Source organism: Argopecten irradians, chromosome 2, assembly GCF_041381155.1.
Source record: "Argopecten irradians isolate NY chromosome 2, Ai_NY, whole genome shotgun sequence".
NCBI lineage: Eukaryota > Metazoa > Mollusca > Bivalvia > Pectinida > Pectinidae > Argopecten > Argopecten irradians.
Window position 1 is genome coordinate 72,940,035 of NC_091135.1, and position 27,611 is coordinate 72,967,645.

At 36.4% G+C, this 27,611-nt stretch overlaps 1 protein-coding gene across 1 annotated transcript in view; it reads left to right on the forward strand.

The window, feature by feature from the left end:
* Positions 1–27,611, forward strand: part of LOC138312967 (ephrin type-A receptor 3-like) — an 80,510-nt gene that overhangs the window by 23,101 nt on the left and 29,798 nt on the right. Inside the window, exons 3-4 of the mRNA XM_069253666.1 lie at positions 17,780–17,918; positions 20,859–21,099. Of these exons, the coding sequence (XP_069109767.1) occupies positions 17,780–17,918; positions 20,859–21,099 (380 nt within the window). The remainder of the gene's footprint in view (positions 1–17,779; positions 17,919–20,858; positions 21,100–27,611) is intronic.

Consider the following 27,611-nt stretch of genomic DNA (forward strand, 5'->3'; position numbering starts at 1 on the left):
CTACAGTAGAGTAGGTATAGTATACACTCTACAGTAGAGTAGGTATAGTATACACTCTACAGTAGAGTAGGTATAGTATACACTCTACAGTAGAGTAGGTATAGTATACACTCTACAGTAGAGTAGGTATAGTATACACTCTACAGTAGAGTAGGTATAGTATACACTCTACAGTAGAGTAGGTATAGTATACACTCTACAGTAGAGTAGGTATAGTATACACTCTACAGTAGAGTAGGTATAGTATACACTCTACAGTAGAGTAGGTATAGTATACACTCTACAGTAGAGTTAGGTATAGTATACACTCTACAGTAGAGTAGGTATAGTATACACTCTACAGCAGAGTAGGTATAGTATACACTCTACAGTAGAGTAGGTATAGTATACACTCTACAGTAGAGTAGTATAACTTAGTATAGTATACACTCTACAGTAGAGTAGGTATAGTATACACTCTACAGTAGAGTAGGTATAGTATACACTCTACAGTAGAGTAGGTATAGTATACACTCTACAGTAGAGTAGGTATACACTCTACAGTAGAGTAGGTATAGTATACACTCTACAGTAGAGTAGGTATAGTATACACTCTACAGTAGAGTAGGTATAGTATACACTCTACAGTAGAGTAGGTATAGTATACACTCTACAGTAGAGTAGGTATAGTATACACACTACAGTAGAGTAGGTATAGTATACACTCTACAGTAGAGTAGGGTATACACTCTACAGTAGAGTAGGTATAGTATACACTCTACAGTAGAGTAGGTATAGTATACACTTACAGTAGAGTAGGTATAGTATACACTCTACAGTAGGAGTAGGTATAGTATACACTCTACAGTAGAGTAGGTATAGTATACACTCTACAGTAGAGTAGGTATAGTATACACTCTACAGTAGAGTAGGTTATATAGTATACACTCTACAGTAGAGTAGGTATAGTATACACTCTACAGTAGAGTAGGTATAGTATACACTCTACAGTAGAGTAGGTATAGTATACACTCTACAGTAGAGTAGGTATAGTATACACTCTACAGTAGAGTAGGTATAGTATACACTCTACAGTAGAGTAGGTATACACTCTACTGTGGAGTAGGTATAGTATACACTCTACAGTAGAGTAGGTATAGTATACACTCTACAGTAGAGTAGGTATAGTATACACTCTACAGTAGAGTAGGTATAGTATACACTCTACAGTAGAGTAGGTATAGTATACACTCTACAGTAGAGTAGGTATAGTATACACTCTACAGTAGAGTAGGTATAGTATACACTCTACAGTAGAGTAGGTATAGTATACACTCTACAGTAGAGTAGGTATTAGTATACACTCTACAGTAGAGTAGGTATAGTATACACTCTACAGTAGAGTAGTATAGGTATACACTCTACAGTAGAGTAGGTATAGTATACACTCTACAGCAGAGTAGGTATAGTATACACTCTACAGTAGAGTAGGTATAGTATACACTCTACAGTAGAGTAGGTATAGTATACACTCTACAGTAGAGTAGGTATAGTATACACTCTACAGCAGAGTAGGTATAGTATACACTCTACAGTAGAGTAGGTATAGTATACACTCTACAGTAGAGTAGGTATAGTATACACTCTACAGTAGAGTAGGTATAGTATACACTCTACAGTAGAGTAGGTATAGTATACACTCTACAGTAGAGTAGGTATAGTATACACTCTACAGTAGAGTAGGTATACACTCTACAGTAGAGTAGGTTATAGTATACACTCTACAGTAGAGTAGGTATAGTATACACTCTACAGTAGAGTAGGTATAGTATACACTCTACAGTAGAGTAGGTATAGTATACACTCTACAGTAGAGTAGGTATAGTATACACTCTACAGTAGAGTAGGTATAGTATACACTCTACAGTAGAGTAGGTATAGTATACACTCTACAGTAGAGTAGGTATAGTATACACTCTACAGTAGAGTAGGTATAGTATACACTCTACAGTAGAGTAGGTATACACTCTACAGTAGAGTAGTATAGTATACACACTACAGTAGAGTAGGTATAGTATACACTCTACAGTAGAGTATGTATAGTATACACTCTACAGTAGAGTAGGTATAGTATACACTCTACAGTAGAGTAGGTATAGTATACACTCTACAGTAGAGTAGGTATAGTATACACTCTACAGTAGAGTAGGTATAGTATACACACTACAGTAGAGTAGGTATAGTATACACTCTACAGTAGAGTAGGTATAGTATACACTCTACAGTAGAGTAGGTATAGTATACACTCTACAGTAGAGTAGGTATAGTATACACTCTACAGTAGAGTAGGTATAGTATACACTCTACAGTAGAGTAGGTATAGTATACACTCTACAGTAGAGTAGGTATACACTCTACAGCAGAGTAGGTATAGTATACACTCTACAGTAGAGTAGGTATAGTATACACTCTACAGTAGAGTAGGTATACACTCTACAGTAGAGTAGGTATAGTATACACTCTACAGTAGAGTAGGTATAGTATACACTCTACAGTAGAGTAGGTATAGTATACACTCTACAGTAGAGTAGGTATACACTCTACAGTAGAGTAGGTATAGTATACACTCTACAGTAGAGTAGGTATAGTATACACTCTACAGTAGAGTAGGTATAGTATACACTCTACAGTAGAGTAGGTATAGTATACACTCTACAGTAGAGTAGGTATAGTATACACTCTACAGTAGAGTAGGTATAGTATACACTCTACAGTAGAGTAGGTATAGTATACACTCTACAGTAGAGTAGGTATAGTATACACTCTACAGTAGAGTAGGTATAGTATACACTCTACAGCAGAGTAGGTATAGTATACACTCTACAGTAGAGTAGGTATACACTCTACAGTAGAGTAGGTATAGTATACACTCTACAGTAGAGTAGGTATAGTATACACACTACTACAGTAGAGTAGGTATAGTATACACTCTACAGTAGAGTAGGTATAGTATACACTCTACAGCAGAGTAGGTATAGTATACACTCTACAGTAGAGTAGGTATACACTCTACAGCAGAGTAGGTATAGTATACACTCTACAGTAGAGTAGGTATACACTCTACAGTGAGAGTAGGTATACACTCTACAGTAGAGTAGGTATAGTATACACTCTACAGTAGAGTAGGTATAGTATACACTCTACAGTAGAGTAGGTATAGTATACACTCTACAGCAGAGTAGGTATAGTATACACTCTACAGTAGAGTAGGTATAGTATACACTCTACAGTAGAGTAGGTATAGTATACACTCTACAGCAGAGTAGGTATAGTATACACTCTACAGTAGAGTAGGTATAGTATACACTCTACAGTAGAGTAGGTATAGTATACACTCTACAGTAGAGTAGGTATAGTATACACTCTACAGTAGAGTAGGTATAGTATACACTCTACAGTAGAGTAGGTATAGTATACACTCTACAGTAGAGTAGGTATAGTATACACTCTACAGTAGAGTAGGTATAGTATACACTCTACAGTAGAGTAGGTATAGTATACACTCTACAGTAGAGTAGGTATACACTCTACAGTAGAGTAGGTATAGTATACACTCTACAGTAGAGTAGGTATAGTATACACTCTACAGTAGAGTAGGTATAGTATACACTCTACAGTAGAGTATGTATAGTATACACTCTACAGTAGAGTAGGTATAGTATACACTCTACAGTAGAGTAGGTATAGTATACACTCTACAGTAGAGTAGGTATAGTATACACTCTACAGTAGAGTAGGTATAGTATACACTCTACAGTAGAGTAGGTATAGTATACACTCTACAGTAGAGTAGGTATAGTATACACTCTACAGTAGAGTAGGTATAGTATACACTCTACAGTAGAGTAGGTATACACTCTACAGTAGAGTAGGTATAGTATACACTCTACAGTAGAGTAGGTATAGTATACACTCTACAGTAGAGTAGGTATAGTATAAACTCTCTACAGCAGGAGTAGGTATAGTATAACACTCTACAGTATGGAGTAGGTAGAGTAGGTATACACTCTACAGTAGAGTAGGTATAGTATACACTCTACAGTAGAGTAGGTATAGTATACACTCTACAGTAGAGTAGGTATAGTATACACTCTACAGTAGAGTAGGTATAGTATACACTCTACAGTAGAGTAGGTATAGTATACACTCTACAGCAGAGTAAGTATAGTATACACTCATACAGTAGAGTAAGTAGGTATAGTATACACTCACTACAGTAGAGTAGGTATACAACTCTACAGTAGAGTAGGTATAGTATACACTCTACAGTAGAGTAGGTATAGTATACACAGTTGAGTACTACAGTAGAGTAGGTATAGTACATACACATGACTATACACTTAAGTAGAGTAGGTATACACTCTACAGTAGAGTAGGTATAGTATCACACTCTACAGTAGAGTAGGTATAGTACAGGTGGAGAAGGTACAGATACACACTAACAGTAGAGTAGGTATAGTATACACTCTACTCTACAGCAGAGTAGGTATACATTCTACACAGTCTACTAGGAGAGTAGGTATAGTAATACACTCTACAGTGTATACACTAACACTACAGTAGAAGGTATACACTCTATAAGTAGAGTAGGTATAGTATACACTCTACAGTAAGAGGTAGGTATACACTCTACTTACAGTAGGAGGGTTGGTAATACGACTCTACAGTAGAGTAGGTATAGTATACACTCTACAAGTAGAGTAGGTATAGTATACACTCTACAGTAGAGTAGGTATAGTATACACTACTACAGTAGATGTATAGGTACATAGTATAATTACTCTACAGTAGAGTAGGTATAGTATACACTTCTACAGTATAGTACACACTCTATTCTCACAGTAGGTATATATACACTCTCTACAGTAGAGTAGGTATACTCTTATACACTCTACAGATAGTATTATAGTATACACTCTACAGTAGAGTAGGTATAGTATACATTCTACTTAACTATACAATCTACTTAGATAGTATACACTCTACAGTAGAGTAGGTATAGTATACACTCTACAATCAGAGTAGGTATTAGTATACACTCTACAAGTACAGTATATCAGTTTACACTCTATACAATCACAGATATTATTACAAACTTATACAATCACAGATATTATTACAAACCTTATACAATCACTGATATTATCACAAACTTATACAATCACTGATATTATTACAAAAACTTATACATCACTGATATTAATACAAACTTATACAATCACAGATATTAGTATTAGCAAAACTATACAATCACAGATATTTATACAACTTATACAATCACAGATATTATTACAACTTATACAATCACTGATATTATTACAAACTTATACAATCACTAGATATATATTACAAACTTATACAATCACACTATATTATTACAAACTTATATACAATAACAGATAGTATTACAAACTTATATACAATCACAGATATTATTACAAAACTTATACAATCACAGATTATTATACCTTACAAAACTTACAAACTTATACAATCACTGATATTATTACAAACTTATACAATCACTGATATTATTACAAACTTATACAATCACAGATATTATTACAAACTTATACAATCACAGATATTATTACAAACTTATACAATCACAGATATTATTACACACTTATACAATCACTGATATATACATAACAGATATTATTACATATACAATAACAGATATTATTACAAATCAATAAAGATATTATTATTACAATCACTGATACTTATTACAAATACAATCACGAGATATTATTACAAACTGATATTATTACAACTTATACACACTGATATTATTACAAACTTATACAATCACAGATATTATTACAAACTTATACAAATCCACAGATATTATCACAAACTTATACAATAACAGATATTATTACACACTTTACAATACAATCACTGACTTATACACATAAAACTTATACAATCACAGATATTATTACAAACTTATACAATCACAGATATTATTACAAACTTATACAATCACAGATATTATTACAAACTTATACAATCACAGATATTATTACAAACTTATATACAATCACAGATATTATTACAAACTTATACAATCACAGATATTATTACAAACTTATACAATCACAGATATTATTACAAACTTATACAATAACAGATATTATTACAATCTTATAAACAATCACAGATAATATTACAAACTTATACAATCACAGATAATATTACAAACTTATACAATCACAGATATTATCACAAACTTATACAATATACTATGTGTGATTAAAGGTGTGTATACTGTGTGTAATTAAAGGTGTGTATACTGTGTGTGATTAAAGGTGTGTATACAGTGTGTAATTAAAGGTGTGTATACTGTGTGTGATTAAAGGTGTGTATACTGTGTGTGATTAAAGATGTGTATACTGTGAGTGTATATAGGTGTGTATACCGTGTGTGTATAAAGGTGTGTATACTGTGTATGATTAAAAGTTTGTATACTGTGTGTGATTTAAGTTGTGTATACTATGTATGATTAAATGTGTAAAAGGTGTGTATACTGTGTGTGATTAAATGTGTATAAAGGTGTGTATACTGTGTGTGATTAAAGGTGTGTATACTGTGTGTGATTAAAGGTGTATAAAGGTGTGTATACTGTGTGTGATTAAATGTGTATCAAGGTGTGTATACTGTGTGTGATTAAAGGTGTATAAAGGTGTGTATACTGTGTGTGATTAAAGGTGTGTATACTGTGTGTGATTAAAGGTGTATAAAGGTGTGTATACTGTGTGTGATTAAATGTGTATCAAGGTGTGTATACTGTGTGTGATTAAAGGTGTGTATACTGTGTGTGATTAAAGGTGTATAAAGGTGTGTATACTGTGTGTGATTAAATGTGTATCAAGGTGTGTATACTGTGTGTGATTAAAGGTGTGTATACTGTGTGTGATTAAATGTGTATAAAGGTGTGTATACTGTGTGTGATTAAATGTGTATAAAGGTGTGTATACTGTGTGTGATTAAAGGAGTGTATACTGTATGCGTATAAAGATGTGTATACTGTGTGTGATTAAATGTGTATAAAGGTGTGTATACTGTGTGTGATTAAAGGTGTGTATACTGTGTGTGATTAAAGGTGTATAAAGGTGTGTATACTGTGTGTGATTAAATGTGTATAAAGGTGTGTATACTGTGTGTGATTAAATGTGTGTATACTGTGTGTGATTAAAGGTGTATAAAGGTGTGTATACTGTGTGTGATTAAATGTGTATCAAGGTGTGTATACGTGTGTGATTAAAGGTGTGTATACTGTGTGTGATTAAAGGTGTATAAAGGTGTGTATACTGTGTGTGATTAAATGTGTATAAAGGTGTGTATACTGTGTGTGATTAAAGGTGTGTATACTGTGTGTGATTAAAGGTGTGTATACTGTGTGTGATTAAAGGTGTGTATACTGTGTGTGATTAAAGGTGTGTATACTGTATGCGTATAAAGGTGTGTGTATACTGTGTGTGATTAAAGGTGTATAAAGGTGTGTATACTGTGTGTGATTAAAGGTGTGTATACTGTAAGGCGTATAAGATGTGTATATACTGTGTGTGATTAAAGGTGTGTTCTGTATACTCTGTGTGTGTTAAGGTGTTAAGGTGTATAAAGGTGTGTATACTGTGTGTGATTAAAGGTGTGTATACTGTATGGTATAAAGATGTGTATACTGTGTGTGATTAAAGGTGTGTATACTGTGTGTGATTAAAGATGGGTATACTGTTTGTTATTAAAGGTGTGTTTACTGTGTGTGATTAAAGATGTGTATACCGTGTGTGATTAAAGGTGTGTATACTGTGTGAGATTAAAGGTGTGTATACTATGTGAGATTAAAGGTGTTTATACCGTGTGTGATTAAAGGTGTGTATACTGTGTGTGATTAAAGGTGTGTATACTGTGTGTGATTAAAGGTGTGTATATGTGTGTGATAAAGGTGTATACTGTGTGTGATTAAAGGTGTATATACTGTGTGTGATTAAAGGTGTGTATACTGTGTGTGATTAAAGGTGTGTATACTGTGTGTATTAAAGGGTGTATACCGTGTGTGTAATTAAAGGTGTGTATATTGTGTGTGATTAAAGGTGTGTATACTGTGTGTGATTAAAGGTGTGTATACTGTGTGTGATTAAAAATGGGTATACTGTTTGTGATTAAAGGTATGTTTACTGTGTGTGTTATTAAAGATGTGTATACTGTGTGTGATTAAAGGTGTGTATACTGTTTGTGATTAAAATGGGTATACTGTTTGTGATTAAAGGTATGTTTACTGTGTGTGTTATTAAAGATGTGTATACTGTGTGTGATTAAAGGTGTGTATACTATGTGTGATTAAAGGTGTGTATACTATGTGTGATTAAAGGTGTGTATACTGTGTGTATGATTAAAGGTGTGTATACTGTGTGTGATTAAAGATGTGTATACTATGTGTGATTAAAGGTGTGTATACTGTGTGTGATTAAAGGTGTGTATACTGTGTGTGATTAAAGGTGTGTATACTATGTGTGATTAAAGGTGTGTATACTGTGTGTGATTAAAGGTGTGTATACTATGTGTGATTAAAGGTGTGTATACTGTGTGTGATTAAAGGTGTGTATACTACTGTGTGTGATTAAAGGTGTGTATACTGTGTGTGATTAAAGGTGTGTATACTGATTAAATGTGATTAAAGGTGTGTATACTGTGTGTGATTAAAGGTGTGTATACTGTGTGTGATTAAAGGTGTGTATACTGTGTGTGATTAAAGGTGTGTATACTGTGTGTGATTAAAGGTGTGTATACTATGTGTGATTAAAGGTGTGTATACTGTGTGTGATTAAAGGTGTGTATACTGTGTGTGATTAAAGGTGTGTATACTGTGTGTGATTAAAGGTGTGTATACGTGATTAAAGGTGTGTATACTGTGTGTGATTAAAGGTGTGTATACTGTGTGTGATTAAAGATGGGTGTATACTGTGTGTGTGTTAAAGGTGTGTATACTGTGTGTGATTAAAGATGTGTATACTATGTGTGTGATTAAAGGTGGTATACTATGTGTGATTAAAGGTGTGTATACTGTGTGTGATTAAAGATGTGTATACTATGTGTGATTAAAGTGTGTGTATACTGTGTGTGATTAAAGATGTGTATACTGTGTGTGATTAAAGGTGTGTATACTGTGTGTGATTAAAAGATGTGTGTATACTGTGTGTGATTAAAGGTGTGTATACTACGTGTGATTAAAGGTGTGTATACTGTGTGTGATTAAAGGTGTGTATACTGTGTGTGATTAAAAGTGTGTATACTATGTGTGATTAAAGGTGTGTATATGTGTGTGATTAAAGGTGTGTATACTGTGTGTGATTAAAGATGTGTATATGTGTGTGTGATTAAAGGTGTGTATACTGTGTGTGATTAAAGGTGTGTATACTGTGTGTGATTAAAGGTGTGTATACTGTGTGTGATTAAAGGTGTGTATACTGTGTGTGATTAAAGGTGTGTATACTGTGTGTGATTTAAAGGTGTGTATACTGTGTGTGATTAGTGTGTAAGGTGTGTGTGATTAAAGGTGTGTATACTGTGTGATTAAGGTGTAAAGGTGTGTGTGATTAAAGTGTGTGAATATGGTTATTGAAAAGGTGTATAATATATGTGTGTGATTTAAGGTGTGTATACTATGTATGATTAAATGTGTGTATACGTGTGTGATTAAAGGTGTGTGTGATTAAAGGTGTTTATACTGTGTTTGATTAAGTGTGTGTATACTATGTGTGATTAAAGGTGTGTATACTGCTTGTGATTAAGGTGTGTATACTGTGTGTGATTAAAGATGTGTATACTGTGTGTGAATTAAAGCTGTGTATACTGTGTGTGATTAAAGGTGTGTATACTATGTGTGATTAAAGGTGTGTATACTGTGTGTGATTAAAGGTGTGTGATACTGTGTGTGATAAAGGTGTGTATACTGTGTGTGATTAAAGATGTGTATACTTTGTGTGATTAAAGGTGTGTATACTGTGTGTGATTAAAGGTGTGTATACTGTGTGTGATTAAAGGTGTGTTTACTGTGTGTGATTAAAGGTGTGTATACTGTGTGTGATTAAAGATGTGTGTATACTGTGTGTGATTAAAGGTGTGTATATATTGTGTGTGATTAAAGGTGTGTTTACTGTGTGTGATTAAAGGTGTGTATACTGTGTGTGATTAAAGATGTGTATACTGTGTGTGATTAAAGGTGTGTAATTGTGTGTGATTAAAGGTGTGTATACTGTGTGTGATTAAAGGTTTGTATACTGTTTGTGACTAAAGGTGTAAACTATGTGTGTGATTAAAGGTGTGTATACTATGTGATTAAATATAAAGGTGTGTATACTGTGTGAGATTAAAGGTGTGTATACTATGTGTGATTAAAGGTGTGGATACTGTGTGTGATTAAAGGTGTGTATACTGTGTGTGATTAAAGATGGGTATACTGTGTGTGATCAAAGGTGTGTATACCATGTGTATTTAAGGTGTGTATACTGTGTGAGATTAAAGGTGTGTATACTGTGTGTGATTAAAGATGGGTATACTGTTTGTTATTAAAGGTGTGTTTACTGTGTGTGATTAAAGATGTGTTTACTGTGTGTGATTAAAGGTGTGTATTACCATGTGTGATTAAAGGTGTGTATACTGTGTGAGATTAAAGGTGTGTATACTGTGTGTGATTAAAGGTGTGGATACTGTGTGTGATTAAAGGTGTGGATACTGTGTGTGATTAAAGGTGTATATACTATGTGTGATTAAAGGTGTGTATACTGTGTGTGATTAAACTTGTGTATACTGTGTGTGTTTAAAGGTGTGTATACTGTGTGTGATTAAAGATGGGTATACTGTTTGTTATTAAAGGTGTGTTTACTGTGTGTGATTAAAGATGGGTATACTGTTTGTTATTAAAGGTGTGTATACCGTGTGTGATTAAAGGTGTGTATACCGTGTGAGATTAAAGGTGTGTTTACTGTGTGAGATTAAAGGTGTGTATACTGTGTGTAATTAAAGGTGTGTATACTGTGTGTGATTAAAGGTGTGTATACTGTGTGTGATTAAAGGTGTGTATACTGTGTGTGATTAAAGGTGTGTATACTGTGTGTGATTAAAGGTGTGTATATTGTGTGTGATTAAAGGTGTGTATACTGTGTGTGATAAAAGGTGTGTATACTGTGTGTTATTAAAGATATGTATATTGTGTGTGATTAAAGGTGTATAGACTGTGTGTGATTAAAGGTGTGTATACTGTGTGTGATTAAAGGTGTATAGACTGTGTGTGATTAAAGGTGTGTATACTATGTCTGATGAAAGATGTGTATACTGTGTGTGATTAAAGATGTGTATACTGTGTGTGATTATAGGTGTGTATACTGTTTGTGATTAAAGGTGTGTATACTGTGTGTGATTAAAGGTGTGTATACTGTGTGTGATTAAATGTGTATCAAGGTGTGTATACTGTGTGTGATTAAAGGTGTGTATACTGTGTGTGATTAAAGGTGTATAAAGGTGTGTATACTGTGTGTGATTAAATGTGTATAAAGGTGTGTATACTATGTCTGCTTAAAGATGTGTATACTGTGTGTGATTAAAGGTGTGTGTACTCTGTGTGATTAAAGGTGTGTATACTGTGTGCGTATAAAGGTGTGTATACTGTGTGCGTATAAAGGTGTGTATACTGTGTGTGATTAAAGATGGGTATAATGTGTGTGATCAAAGGTGTGTATACCATGTGTATTTAAGGTGTGTATACTGTGTGTGATTAAAGGTGTGTATACTGTGTGTGATTAAAGATGTGTATACTGTGTGTGATTAAAGGTGTGTATACTGTGTGTGATTAAAGGTGTGTATACTGTGTGTGATTAAAGGTGTGTATACTACGTGTGATTAAAGGTGTGTATACTGTGTGTGATTAAAGATGTGTATACTACGTGTGATTAAAGGTGTGTATACTGTGTGTGATTAAAGGTGTGTATACTGTGTGTGATTAAAGATGTGTATAGTGTGTGTGATTAAAGGTGTGTATACACTGTGTGATTAAAGGTGTGTTTATGGTGTGTGATTAAAGGTGTGTATACTGTGTGTAATTAAAGGTGTGTATACTGTGTGTGATTAAAGGTGTGTATACTGTGTGTGATTAATGGTGTGTATACTATGTATGATTAAATGTGCATAAAGATGTGTATACTGTGTGTGATTAAAGGTGTGTATAATGTGTGTATACAATGTGTGATTAAAGGTGTGTATACTGTGTGTAATTAAAGGTGTGTGTGATTAAAGGTGTGAATACTGGTTTTGACCAAAGGTGTATAATATATGTGTGATTTAAGGTGTGTATACTATGTATGATTAAATGTGTGTATACTGTGTGATTAAAGGTGTGTGTGATTAAAGGTGTTTATACTGTGTTTGATTAAAGGTGTGTATACTATGTGTGATTAAAGGTGTGTAAACTGTTTGTGATTAAGGTGTGTATACTGTGTGTGATTAAAGATGTGTATACTGTGTGTGAATAAAGCTGTGTATACTGTGTGTGATTAAAGGTGTGTATACTATGTGTGATTAAAGGTGTGTATACTGTGTGTGATTAAAGGTGTGGATACTGTGTGTGATTAAGGTGTGTATACTGTGTGTGATTAAAGATGTGTATACTTTGTGTGATTAAAGGTGTGTATACTGTGTGTGATTAAAGGTGTGTATAATGTGTGTGATTAAAGGTGTGTTTACTGTGTGTGATTAAAGGTGTGTATACTGTGTGTGATTAAAGATGTGTATACTGTGTGTGATTAAAGGTGTGTATATTGTGTGTGATTAAAGGTGTGTATACTGTGTGTGATTAAAGGTTTGTATACTGTTTGTGACTAAAGGTGTAAACTATGTGTGTGATTAAAGGTGTGTATACTATGTGTGATTAAATGTGTATAAAGGTGTGTATACTGTGTGAGATTAAAGGTTGTGTATACTGTGTGTGATTAAAGGTGTGTATACTATGTGTGATTAAAGGTGTGGATACTGTGTGTGATTAAAGGTGTGTATACTGTGTGTGATTAAAGATGGGTATACTGTGTGTGATCAAAGGTGTGTATACCATGTGTATTTAAGGTGTGTATACTGTGTGAGATTAAAGGTGTGTATACTGTGTGTGATTAAAGATGGGTATACTGTTTGTTATTAAAGGTGTGTTTACTGTGTGTGATTAAAGATGTGTATACTGTGTGTGATTAAAGGTGTGTATACCATGTGTGATTAAAGGTGTGTATACTGTGTGAGATTAAAGGTGTGTATACTGTGTGTGATTAAAGATGGGTATACTGTGTGTGTTTAAAGGTGTGTATACTGTGTGTGATTAAAGATGGGTATACTGTTTGTTATTAAAGGTGTGTTTACTGTGTGTGATTAAAGATGGGTATACTGTTTGTTATTAAAGGTGTGTATACCGTGTGTGATTAAAGGTGTGTATACCGTGTGAGATTAAAGGTGTGTTTACTGTGTGAGATTAAAGGTGTGTATACTGCGTGTAATTAAAGGTGTGTATACTGTGTGTGATTATAGGTGTGTATACTGTTTGTGATTAAAGGTGTGTATACTGTGTGTGATTAAAGGTGTGGATACTGTGTGTGATTAAAGGTGTGGATACTGTGTGTGATTAAAGATGTGTATACTGTGTGTGATTATAGGTGTGTATACTGTTTGTGATTAAAGGTGTGTATACTGTGTGTGATTAAAAGGTGTGGACACTGTGTGTGATTAAAGGTGTGGATACTGTGTGTGATTAAAGGTGTATATACGATATTTGATTAAAGGTGTGTATACTGTGTGTGATTAAACTTGTGTATACTGTGTGTGTTTAAAGGTGTGTATACTGTGTGTGATTAAAGATGGGTATACTGTTTGTTATTAAAGGGGTGTTTACTGTGTGTGATTAAAGATGGGTATACTGTTTGTTATTAAAGGTGTGTATACCGTGTGTGATTAAAGGTGTGTATACTGTGTGAGATTAAAGCTGTGTTTACTGTGTGAGATTAAAGGTGTGTATACTGTGTGTAATTAAAGGTGTGTATACTGTGTGTGATTAAAGGTGTGTATACTGTGTGTGATTAAAGGTGTGTATACTGTGTGTGATAAAAGGTGTGTATACTGTGTGTTATTAAAGATATGTATATTGTGTGTGATTAAAGGTGTATAGACTGTGTGTGATTAAAGGTGTGTATACTGTGTGTGATTAAAGGTGTATAGACTGTGTGTGATTAAAGGTGTGTATACTATGTCTGATGAAAGATGTGTATACTGTGTGTGATTAAAGATGTGTATACTGTGTGTGATTAAAGATGTGTATACTATGTGTGATTAAAGGTGTGTATACTGTGTGTGATTAAAGGTGTGTATACTATGTGTTATTAAAGGTGTGTTTACTGTGTGTGATTAAAGATGTGTATACTGTGTGTGATTAAAGGTGTGTATACCATGTGTGATTAAAGGTGTGTATACTGTGTGAGATTAAAGGTGTGTATACTGTGTGTGATTAAAGATGGGTATACTGTGTGTGTTTAAAGGTGTGTATACTGTGTGTGATTAAAGATGGGTATACTGTTTGTTATTAAAGGTGTGTTTACTGTGTGTGATTAAAGATGGGTATACTGTTTGTTATTAAAGGTGTGTGTATACCGTGTGTGATTAAAGGTGTGTGTATACCGTGTGAGATTAAAGGTGTGTTTACTGTGTGAGATTAAAGGTGTGTATACTGCGTGTAATTAAAGGTGTGTATACTGTGTGTGATTATAGGTGTGTATACTGTTTGTGATTAAAGGTGTGTATACTGTGTGTGATTAAAGGTGTGGATACTGTGTGTGATTAAAGGTGTGTATACTGTGTGTGATTAAAGGTGTGTATACTGTGTGTGATTAAAGGTGTGTATACTGTGTGTGATTAAAGGTGTGTATACTGTGTGTGATTAAAGGTGTGTATACTGTGTGTGATTAAAGGTGTGTATACTGTGTGTGATTAAAGGTGTATATACGATATTTGATTAAAGGTGTGTATACTGTGTGTGATTAAACTTGTGTATACTGTGTGTGTTTAAAGGTGTGTATACTGTGTGTGATTAAAGATGGGTATACTGTTTGTTATTAAAGGGGTGTTTACTGTGTGTGATTAAAGATGGGTATACTGTTTGTTATTAAAGGTGTGTATACCGTGTGTGATTAAAGGTGTGTATACTGTGTGAGATTAAAGCTGTGTTTACTGTGTGAGATTAAAGGTGTGTATACTGTGTGTAATTAAAGGTGTGTATACTGTGTGTGATTAAAGGTGTGTATACTGTGTGTGATTAAAGGTGTGTATACTGTGTGTGATAAAAGGTGTGTATACTGTGTGTTATTAAAGATATGTATATTGTGTGTGATTAAAGGTGTATAGACTGTGTGTGATTAAAGGTGTGTATACTGTGTGTGATTAAAGGTGTATAGACTGTGTGTGATTAAAGGTGTGTATACTATGTCTGATTAAAGATGTGTATACTGTGTGTGATTAAAGATGTGTATACTGTGTGTGATTAAAGGTGTGTATACTGTGTGTGATTAAAGGTGTGTATACTGTGTGTGATTAAAGGTGTGTATACTGTGTGTGATTAAAGGTGTGTATACTGTGTGTGATTAAAGGTGTGTATACTGTGTGTGATTAAAGGTGTGTATACTGTGTGTGATTAAAGGTGTGTATACTGTGTGTGATTAAAGGTGTGTATACTGTGTGTGATTAAAGGTGTGTATACTGTGTGTGATTAAAGGTGTGTATACTGTGTGTGATTAAAGGTGTGTATACTGTGTGCGTATTAAGGTGTGTATACTGTGTGCAATTAAAGGTGTGTATACTCTGTGTGATTAAAGGTGTGTATACTGTGTGTGATTAAAGGTGTGTATACTGTGTGTGATTAAAGGTGTGTATACTGTGTGTGATTAAAGGTGTGTATACTGTGTGTGATTAAAGATGTGTATACTGTGTGTGATTAAAGGTGTGTATATTGTGTGTGATTAAAGGTGTGTATACTGTGTGTGATTAAAGGTGTGTATACCGTGTGAGATTAAAGGTGTGTTTACTGTGTGAGATTAAAGGTGTGTATACTGCGTGTAATTAAAGGTGTGTATACTGTGTGTGATTAAAGGTGTGTATACTATATATGATTAAATGTGATTAAAGGTGTGTATACTATGTGTGATTAAAGGTGTGTATACTGTGTGTGATTAAAGGTGTGTATACTGTGTGTGATTAAAGGTGTGTATACTATGTGTGATTAAAGGTGTGTATACTGTGTGTGATTAAAGGTGTGTATACTGTGTGTGATTAAAGATGTGTATACTATGTGTGATTAAAGGTGTGTATACTATGTGTGATTAAAGGTATGTATACTGTGTGTGATTAAAGGTGTGTATACTATGTGTGATTGAAGGTATGTATACTGTGTGTGATTAAAGGTGTGTATACTATGTGTGATTAAAGGTATGTATACTGTGTGTGATTAAAGGTGTGTATACTATGTGTGATTAAAGGTATGTATACTGTGTGTGATTAAAGGTGTGTATACTATGTGTGATTAAAGGTGTGTATACTGTGTGTGATTAAAGGTGTGTATACTATGTGTGATTAAAGGTGTGTATACTGTGTGTGATTAAAGGTATGTATACTGTGTGTGATTAAAGGTGTGTATACTGTGTGTGATTAAAGGTGTGTATACTATATATGATTAAATGTGATTAAAGGTGTGTATACTGTGTGTGATTAAAGGTGTGTATACTGTGTGTGATTAAAGATGTGTATACTGTGTGTGATTAAAGGTGTATACTGTGTGTGATTAAAGGTGTGTATACTATGTCTGATAGAAGATGTGTATACTGTGTGTGATTAAAGGTGTGTATACTCTGTGTGTGATTAAAGGTGTGTATACTGTGTGCGTATAAAGGTGTGTATACTGTGTGTGATTAAAGGTGTGTATACTGTGTGTTATTAAAGGTGTGTATATTATGTGTGATTAAAGTTGTGTATACTGTGTGTGATTAAAGGTGTGTATACTGTGTGTGATTAAAGATGGGTATACTCTGTGTGATCAAAGGTGTGTATACCATGTGTGATTAAAGGTGTGTATATTTTGTTTTGTGTAATTAAAGGTGTGTGTGATTAAAGGTGTGTATACTGTTTGTGACTAAAGGTGTATACTATGTGTGTGATTAAAGGTGTGTATACTGTGTGTGATTAAAGGTGTGTATACTGTATGTGATTAAAGGTGTGTGTGATTAAAGGTGTGTGTGATTAAAGGTGTGTTTACTGTGTGTGATTAAAGGTGTGTATATTGTGTGTGATTAAAGATGTGTATACAGTGTGTGTATAAAGGTGTGTATACTGTGTGCAATTAAAGGTGTGTATACTGTGTATGATTAAAGGTGTGTTTACTGTGTGTGATTAAAGGTGTGTATACTGTGTGTGAGTAAAGGTATATATACTGTTTGTGATTAAAGGTGTGTATACTGTGCGTGATTAAAGGTGTGTATACTGTGTGTGATTATAGGTGTGTATACTGTGTGTGATTAAAGGTGTGTATACTGTGTGTGATTAAAGGTGTGTATACTGTGTCTGATTAAAGTTATGTATACTGTGTGTGATTAAAGGTGTGTATACAGTGTGTGATTAAAGGTGTGTATACTTTGTGTGATTAAAGGTGTGTATAATGTTGCAGAAGAGACGCTATGTGTGATAGAAGACTTCCGAGAGATGTTCAGTGTTAGCTGTGAGATGTCCATCGTCATCGCTAACGTCATTGGCTTTGGAGTATTTGTCATCCTTGTCATATTTGTGTTAGTTGTCATCAAATTCAGGTGATTTTCTTTATTATTTTTTGAGATTATGTCTATGTTTTTACATTTAAAATGATTTTACTATTATTGCAAAAGACATATTTAATACTGACAGACATTCTTGGTAGGTGTCATTTATCTGGTTATAGTGACAGACATACTGGGTAGGTGTTATAGTGACAGACATACTGGGTAGGTGTTATAGTGACAGACATACTGGGTAGGTGTTATAGTGACAGACATACTGGGTAGGTGTTATAGTGACAGACATACTGGGTAGGTGTTATAGTGACAGACATACTGGGTAGGTGTTATAGTGACAGACATACTGGGTAGGTGTTATAGTGACAGACATACTGGTAGGTGTCATTTATCTGGTTATAGTGACAGACATACTGGGTAGGTGTTATAGTGACAGACAAACTGGGTAGGTGTAATTTATCTGGTTATAGCGACAGACATACTGGGTAGGTGTTATAGTGACAGACATACTGGGTAGGTGTTATAGTGACAGACATACTGGGTAGGTGTTATAGTGACAGACATACTGGGTAGGTGTTATAGTGACAGACATACTGGGTAGGTGTTATAGTGACAGACATACTGGGTAGGTGTCATTTATCTGGTTATAGTGACAGACATACTGGGTAGGTGTTATAGTGACAGACATACTGGGTAGGTGTTATAGTGACAGACATACTGGGTAGGTGTCATTTATCTGGTTATAATGACAGACATACTGGGTAGGTGTTATAGAGACAGACATACTGGGTAGGTGTTATAGTGACAGACATACTGGGTAGGTGTTATAGTAACAGACATACTGGTAGGTGTCATCTATCTGGTTATAGTGACAGACATACTGGGTAGGTGTTATAGTGACAGACATACTGGGTAGGTGTTATAGTGACAGACATACTGGGTAGGTGTTATAGTGACAGACATACTGGGTAGGTGTTATAGTGACAGACATACTGGGTAGGTGTTATAGTGACAGACATACTGGGTAGGTGTTATAGTGACAGACATACTGGGTAGGTGTTATAGTGACAGACATACTGGGTAGGTGTTATAGTGACAGACATACTGGGTAGGTGTTATAGTGACAGACATACTGGGTAGGTGTTATAGTGACAGACATACTGGGTAGGTAACATTTATCTGGTTATAATGACAGACATACTGGGTAGGTGTTATAGTGACAGACATACTGGGTAGGTGTCATTTATCTGGTTATAGTGACAGACATACTGGGTAGGTGTTATAGTGACAGACATACTGGGTAGGTGTTATAGTGACAGACATACTGGGTAGGTGTCATTTATCTGGTTATAGTGACAGACATACTGGGTAGGTGTTATAGTGACAGACATACTGGGTAGGTAACATTTATCTGGTTATAGTGACAGACATACTGGGTAGGTGTTATAGTGACAGACATACTGGGTAGATGTCATTTATCTGGTTATAATGACAGACATACTGGGTAGGTGTCATTTATCTGGTTATAGTGACAGACATACTGGGTAGGTGTTATAGTGACAGACATACTGGTAGGTGTCATTTATCTGGTTATAATGACAGACATACTGGGTAGGTGTTATAGTGACAGACATACTGGGTAGGTGTTATAGTGACAGACATACTGGGTAGGTGTTATAGTGACAGACATACTGGGTAGGTGTTATAGTGACAGACATACTGGGTAGGTGTTATAGTGACAGACATACTGGGTAGGTGTTATAGTGACAGACATACTGGGTAGGTGTTATAGAGACAGACATACTGGGTAGGTGTTATAGTGACAGACATACTGGGTAGGTGTTATAGTGACAGACATACTGGGTAGGTGTTATAGTGACAGACATACTGGGTAGGTGTTATAGAGACAGACATACTGGGTAGGTGTTATAGTGACAGACATACTGGGTAGGTGTTATAGTGACAGACATACTGGGTAGGTGTTATAGTGACAGACATACTGGGTAGATGTCATTTATCTGGTTATAGTGACAGACATACTGGGTAGGTGTCATTTATCTGGTTATAGTGACAGACATACTGGGTAGGTGTTATAGTGACAGACATACTGGGTAGGTGTCATTTATCTGGTTATAGTGACAGACATACTGGGTAGGTGTTATAGTGACAGACATACTGGGTAGGTGTTATAGTGACAGACATACTGGGTAGGTGTTATAGTGACAGACATACTGGGTAGGTAACATTTATCTGGTTATAGAGACAGACATACTGGGTAGGTGTTATAGTGACAGACAAACTGGGTAGGTGTTATAGTGACAGACATACTGGGTAGGTGTTATAGTGACAGACATACTGGGTAGGTGTTATAGTGACAGACATACTTGGTAGGTGTTATATTGACAGACATACTGGGTAGGTGTTATAGTGACAGACATACTTGGTAGGTGTTATATTGACAGACATACTGGGTAGGTGTTATAGTGACAGACATACTGGGTAGGTGTTATAGTGACAGACATACTGGGTAGGTGTTATAGTGACAGACATACTGGGTAGGTGTTATAATGACAGACATACTGGGTAGGTGTTATAGTGACAGACATACTTGATAGGTGTTATAGTGACAGACATACTGGGTAGGTGACATTTATCTAGAAAAGAGAAAGATTTCATGTTACCTTTTTTTGAAATCAGAACTTACAACCCAAACTGTATTTAACTGTTGAAATTAATGAATTTTTCTGTATTAATCTTTCTTGAATTTTCACAAAGATCATATTCATGTGTAAACCAATATATGTTTTCAGCATAGTGAAAACTTGTAAAAGGTAAGTTAGTAATATCTAGGTATAATACATATTGATAATTTCCAGGTTTGAAAAGAAAGATAAGCATCACACATGACCGCATGAAGCAGTTAGCCCTGCTCTCTCTGGAGATATTTCTAGTTATATGATGACTCATTGTAATTTCCAGGTTTGACAAAAAGATGAGGAGTACCCATGACCGTATGAAGGAGTTAGGCCTGCTCTCTCAGGATTTCTCTTGTCTTTCCCTTGATGAATGGGAGATCCGACGTGACAATGTTGTCCTCAATAGGAAGCTAGGGGAGGGTGCTTTTGGTACTGTTTTTGGTGGTGAGACCTATCAAGAAGAAGAAGGATGGGTACCAGTTGCTGTTAAGACCCTTAAAATAGGATCAAGGGTCGAGGAAAAGGTAAGGACTCACTCATTGAGTATCAGGAGGCAAACAAATTTACATACAATTCCAGTAACTGTTACGGTTTCTAGAGTTCTTAATCATGAAAGGGACCAATGAGCTTGCACTGTTTACAAAAAGTAAAAGGAACCAATGAGCTTGCATTGCTTACAAAAAATAAAAGGGGCCAATGAGCTTATCCTGCTTACAAAAAGTAAAAGGAACCAATGAGCTTGCACTGCTTACAAAAAGTAAAAGGAACCAATGAGCTTGCACTGCTTACAAAAAGTAAAAGGGGCCAATGAGCTTGCACTGCTTACAAAAAATAAAAGGGGCCAATGAGCTTATCCTGCTTACAAAAAGTAAAAGGAACCAATGAGCTTGCACTGCTTACAAAAAGTAAAAGGGGCCAATGAGCTTGCATTGCTCACAAAAAATAAAAGGGGCCAATGAGCTTATCCTGCTTACAAAAAGTAAAAGGAACCAATGAGCTTGCACTGCTTACAAAAAGTAAAAGGAACCAATGAGCTTGCATTGCTCACAAAAAATAAAAGGGGCCAATGAGCTTATCCTGCTTACAAAAAGTAAAAGGGACCAATGAGCTTGCACTGCTTACAAAAAGTAAAAGGGACCAATGAGCTTATCCTGCTTACAAAAAGTAAAAGGGACCAATGAGCTTATCCTGCTTACAAAAAGTAAAAGGGGCCAATGAGCTTATCCTGCTTACAAAAAGTAAAAGGGACCAATGAGCTTGCATTGCTCACAAAAAATAAAAGGGGCCAATGAGCTTATCCTGCTTACAAAAAGTAAAAGGAACCAATGAGCTTGCATTGCTCACAAAAAATAAAAGGGGCCAATGAGCTTATCCTGCTTACAAAAAGTAAAAGGAACCAATGAGCTTGCACTGCTTACAAAAAGTAAAAGGGGCCAATGAGCTTGCATTGCTTACAAAAAATAAAAGGGACCAATGAGCTTATCCTGCTTACAAAAAGTAAAAGGGACCAATGAGCTTGCACTGCTTACAAAAAGTAAAAGGGGCCAATGAGCTTGCATTGCTCACAAAAAATAAAAGGGGCCAATGAGCTTATCCTGCTTACAAAAAGTAAAAGGAACCAATGAGCTTGCACTGCTTACAAAAAGTAAAAGGGGCCAATGAGCTTGCACTGCTCACAAAAAATAAAAGGGGCCAATGAGCTTATCCTGCTTACAAAAAGTAAAAGGAACCAATGAACTTGTATTGCTTAAAAAAAGTAAAAGGGACCAATGAGCTTGTATTGCTTACAATTCATAAAAGGGACCAATGAGTCGGTATTGCTTAAAATTCATAAAGGGACCAATGAGCTTATCCTGCTTACAAAAAGTAAAAGGGACCAATGAGCTTGCACTGCTTACAAAAAGTAAAAGGGACCAATGAGCTTGCACTGCTTACAAAAAATAAAAGGGGCCAATGAGCTTGCACTGCTTACAAAAAATAAAAGGGGCCAATGAGCTTGCACTGCTTACAAAAAATAAAAGGGGCCAATGAGCTTGCACTGCTTACAAAAAATAAAAGGGGCCAATGAGCTTGCACTGCTTACAAAAAATAAAAGGGGCCAATGAGCTTGCACTGCTTACAAAAAATAAAAGGGGCCAATGAGCTTGCACTGCTTACAAAAAATAAAAGGGGCCAATGAGCTTGCACTGCTTACAAAAAGTAAAAGGGACCAATGAGCTTGCACTGCTTACAAGAAATAAAAGGGGCCAATGAGCTTGCACTGCTTACAAAAAATAAAAGGGGCCAATGAGCTTGCACTGCTTACAAAAAGTAAAAGGGACCAATGAGCTTGCACTGCTTACAAAAAGTAAAAGGGACCAATGAGCTTATCCTGCTTACAAAAAGTAAAAGGGACCAATGAGCTTATCCTGCTTACAAAAAGTAAAAGGGACCAATGAGCGTGTATTGCTTACATTTCATTAAAGGGACCAATGAGCTTGTATTGCTTAAAATTCATAAAGGGACCAATGAGCTTGTATTGCTTACATTTCATAAAAGGGACCAATGAGCCTGTATTGATAACATTATATAAAAGGGACCAATGAGCTTGTATTGCTTACATTTCATAAAAGGGACCAATGAGTCGGTATTGCTTACATTTCATAAAAGGTACCAATGAGCCTGTATTGCTTACATTTCATAAAAGGGACCAATGAGTCGGTATTGCTTAAAATTCATAAAAGGGACCAATGAGCGTGTATTGCTTACATTTCATAAAAGGGACCAATGAGTCGGTATTGCTTATATTTCATAAAAGGGACCAATGAGCCTGTATTGCTTACATTTCATAAAAGGGACCAATGAGCCTATATTGCTTACATTTCATAAAAGGGACCAATGAGTCGGTATTGCTTACATTTCATAAAAGGGACCAATGAGCCTGTATTGCTTACATTTCATAAAAGGGACCAATGAGCCTGTATTGCTTACATTTCATAAAAGGGACCAATGAGCTTGTATTGCTTACATTTCATTAAAGGGACCAATGAGTCAGTATTGCTTAAAATTCATAAAAGGGACCAATGAGCCTGTATTGCTTACATTTCATAAAAGGGACCAATGAGTCGGTATTGCTTATATTTCATAAAAGGGACCAATGAGCCTGTATTGCTTACATTTCATAAAAGGGACCAATGAGCCTGTATTGCTTACATTTCATAAAAGGGACCAATGAGTCGGTATTGCTTACATTTCATAAAAGGGACCAATGAGCCTGTATTGCTTACATTTCATAAAAGGGACCAATGAGCCTGTATTGCTTACATTTCATAAAAGGGACCAATGAGCTTGTATTGCTTACATTTCATTAAAGGGACCAATGAGTCAGTATTGCTTAAAATTCATAAAAGGGACCAATGAGCCTGTATTGCTTACATTTCATAAAAGGGACCAATGAGCCTGTATTGCTTACGTTTCATAAAAGGGACCAATGAGCCTGTATTGCTTACATTTCATAAAAGGGACCAATGAGCCTATATTGCTTACATTTCATAAAAGGGACCAATAAGTCGGTATTGCTTACATTTCATAAAAGGGACCAATGAGTCGGTATTGCTTAAAATTCATAAAGGGACCAATGAGCTTGTATTGCTTACATTTCATCAAAGGGACCAATGAGTCGGTATTGCTTACAATTCATAAAAGGGACCAATGAGCCTGTATTGCTTACATTTCATAAAAGGGACCAATGAGCCTGTATTGCTTATATTTCATAAAGGGACCAATGAGTCGGTATTGCTTACAATTCATAAAAGGGACCAATGAGCCTGTATTGCTTACATTTCATAAAAGGGACCAATGAGCTTGTATTGCTTACATTTCATAAAAGGGACCAATGAGTCGGTATTGCTAACAATTCATAAAAGGGACCAATGAGCTTGTATTGCTTATATTTCATAAAAGGGACCAATGAGTCGGTATTGCTTACATTTCATAAAAGGGACCAATGAGCTTGTATTGCTTACATTTCATTAAAGGGACCAATGAGTCAGTATTGCTTAAAATTCATAAAGGGACCAATGAGCTTGTATTGCTTACATTTCATAAAAGGGACCAATACCAATAAGTCGGTATTGCTAACAATTCATAAAAGGGACCAATGAGCTTGTATTGCTTATATTTCATAAAAGGGACCAATGATCCTGTATTGCTTACAATTCATAAAAGGGACCAATGAGCTTGTATTGTTTACATTTCATAAAAGGGACAAATGAGTCGGTATTGCTTACATTTCATAAAAGGGACCAATGAGCCTGTATTGCTTACATTTCATAAAAGGGACCAATGAGCCTGTATTGCTTATATTTCATAAAAGGGACCAATGAGCCTGTATTGCTTACATTTCATAAAAGGGACCAATGTGCTTGCAATGCTTTCAAGAAGTAAAAGTGACCAATGTACTTGCACTGCTTACAAAAATTAAAAGGGACTTATGAGCTTGCACTGCTTACAAAAAGTAAAAAACCGGACCAATGAACTTGCATTGCTTACAAAAAGTAAAAGGGACCAATGAGCTTGTATTGCTTACATTTCATTAAAGTGACCAATGAGCTTGCATTGCTTAAAAAATGTAAAAGGGACCAATGAGCTTGCATTGCTTATGTTTCATAAAACTTAGCATTACATTGCTTTTAGAACGTAAAAGGATTCTTGGGCCTTGAGAGGGAAAACATTGATGTGTGACACTGGGGCCTTGAGAGGGGGAACATTGATGTGTGACACTGGGGCCTTGAGACGGGGAACATTGATGTGTGACACTGGGGCCTTGAGAGGGGGAACATTGATGTGTGACACTGGGACCATGAGAGGGGGAACATTGATATGTGACACTGGGACCGTGAGAGGGAAAACATTGATGTGTGACACTGGGGCCTTGAGAGGGGGAACATTGATGTGTAGCCTTGAGAGGGAAAACATTGATATGTATCACTGGGACCTTGAGAGGGACAACATTGATATGTGACACTGGGACCTTGAGAGGGAAAACATTGATGTGTGACACTGGGGCCTTGAGAGGGGGAACATTGATATGTGACACTGGGGCCTTGAGAGGGGCAACATTGATATGTGACACTGGGACCTTGAGAGGGAAAACATTGATGTGTGACACTGGGGCCTTGAGAGGGGCAACATTGATATGTGACACTGGGGCCTTGAGAGGGGCAACATTGATATGTGACACTGGGACCATGAGAGGGGGAACATTGATATGTGACACTGGGGCCTTGAGAGGGAAAACATTGATGTGTGACAATGGGGCTTTGGGAGGGAAAACATTGATATGTGACACTGGGGCCTTGAGAGGGGCAACATTGATATGTGACATTGGGACCGTGAGAGGGGCAACATTGATATGTGACACTGGGGCCTTGAGAGGGAAAACATTGATGTGTGACACTGGGACATTGAGAGGGAAAACATTACTGTGTGACACTGGGGCCTTGAGAGGGAAAACATTGATGTGTGACACTGGGGCCTTGGGAAAGAAAACATTAATGTGTGACACTGGGGCCTTGAGAGGGAAAACATTGCTGTGTGACACTGGGGCCTTGAGAGGGAAAACATTGATGTGTGACACTGGGGCCTTGAGAAAGAAAACATTGATGTGTGACACTGGGGCCTTGAGAGGGAAAACATTGCTGTGTGACACTGGGGCCTTGAGAGGGAAAACATTGATGTGTGACAATGGGGCCTTGGGAGGGAAAACATTGATGTGAGTGACACTGGGGCCTTAGGAGGGGAAACATTGATGTGTGACACTGGAACCTTGAGAGGGAAAACATTGATATGTGACACTGGGACCTTGATAGGGAAAACATTAATGTGTGACACTGGGACCTTGAGAGGGAAAACATTGATGTGACACCAGGGCCTTGAGAGGAAAACATTGATGTGTGACACTTGGGCCTTGAGAGGGAAAACATTGATATGTGACACTGGGGCCGTGAGAGGGGGAACATTGATATGTGACACTGGGGCCTTGAGAGGGGCAACATTGATATGTGACACTGGAACCGTGAGAGGGGGAACATTGATATGTGACACTGGGGCCTTGAGAGGGGCAACATTGATATGTGACACTGGGGCCTTGAATGGGAAAACATTGATGTGTGACAATGGGGCCTTGGGAGGGAAAACATTGATATGTGACACTGGGGCCTTGAGAGGGGGAACATTGATATGTGACACTGGGGCCTTGAGAAGGGCAACATTGATATGTGACACCAGAGCCTTGAGAGGGAAAACATTGATGTGTGACACTGGGGCCTTGAGAGGGAAAACATTGATGTGTGACACTGGGGCCTTGAGAGGGAAAACATTAATGTGTGACACCAGGGCCTTGAGAAAGAAAACATTGATGTGTGACACTGGGGCCTTGAGAGGGAAAACATTGATGTGTGACACTGGGGCCTTGAGAGGGAAAACATTGATGTGTGACACTGGGGCCTTGAGAGGGAAAACATTGATATGTATCACTGGGACCTTGAGAGGGGGAACATTGATGTGTGACACTGGGGCCTTGAGAGGGACAACATTGATGTGTGACACCAGAGCCTTGAGAAAGAAAACATTGATATATGACACTGGGGCCTTGAGAGGGAAAACATTGATATGTGACACTGGGGCCTTGAGAGGGAAAACATTGATGTGTGACACTGGGGCCTTGAGAGGGAAAACATTGATATGTATCACTGGGACCTTGAGAGGGGGAACATTGATGTGTGACACTGGGGCCTTGAGAGGGACAACATTGATATGTGACACTGGGGCCTTGAGAGGGGCAACATTGATGTGGAACACTGGGACCTTGAGAGGGGGAACATTGATGTGTGACACTGGGGCCTTGAGAGGGAAAACATTGATATGTATCACTGGGACCATGAGAGGGGGAACATTGATATGTGACACTGGGACCTTGAGAGGGAAAACATTGATGTGTGACACTGGGACCGTGAGAGGGGGAACATTGATGTGTGACACTGGGGCCTTGAGAGGG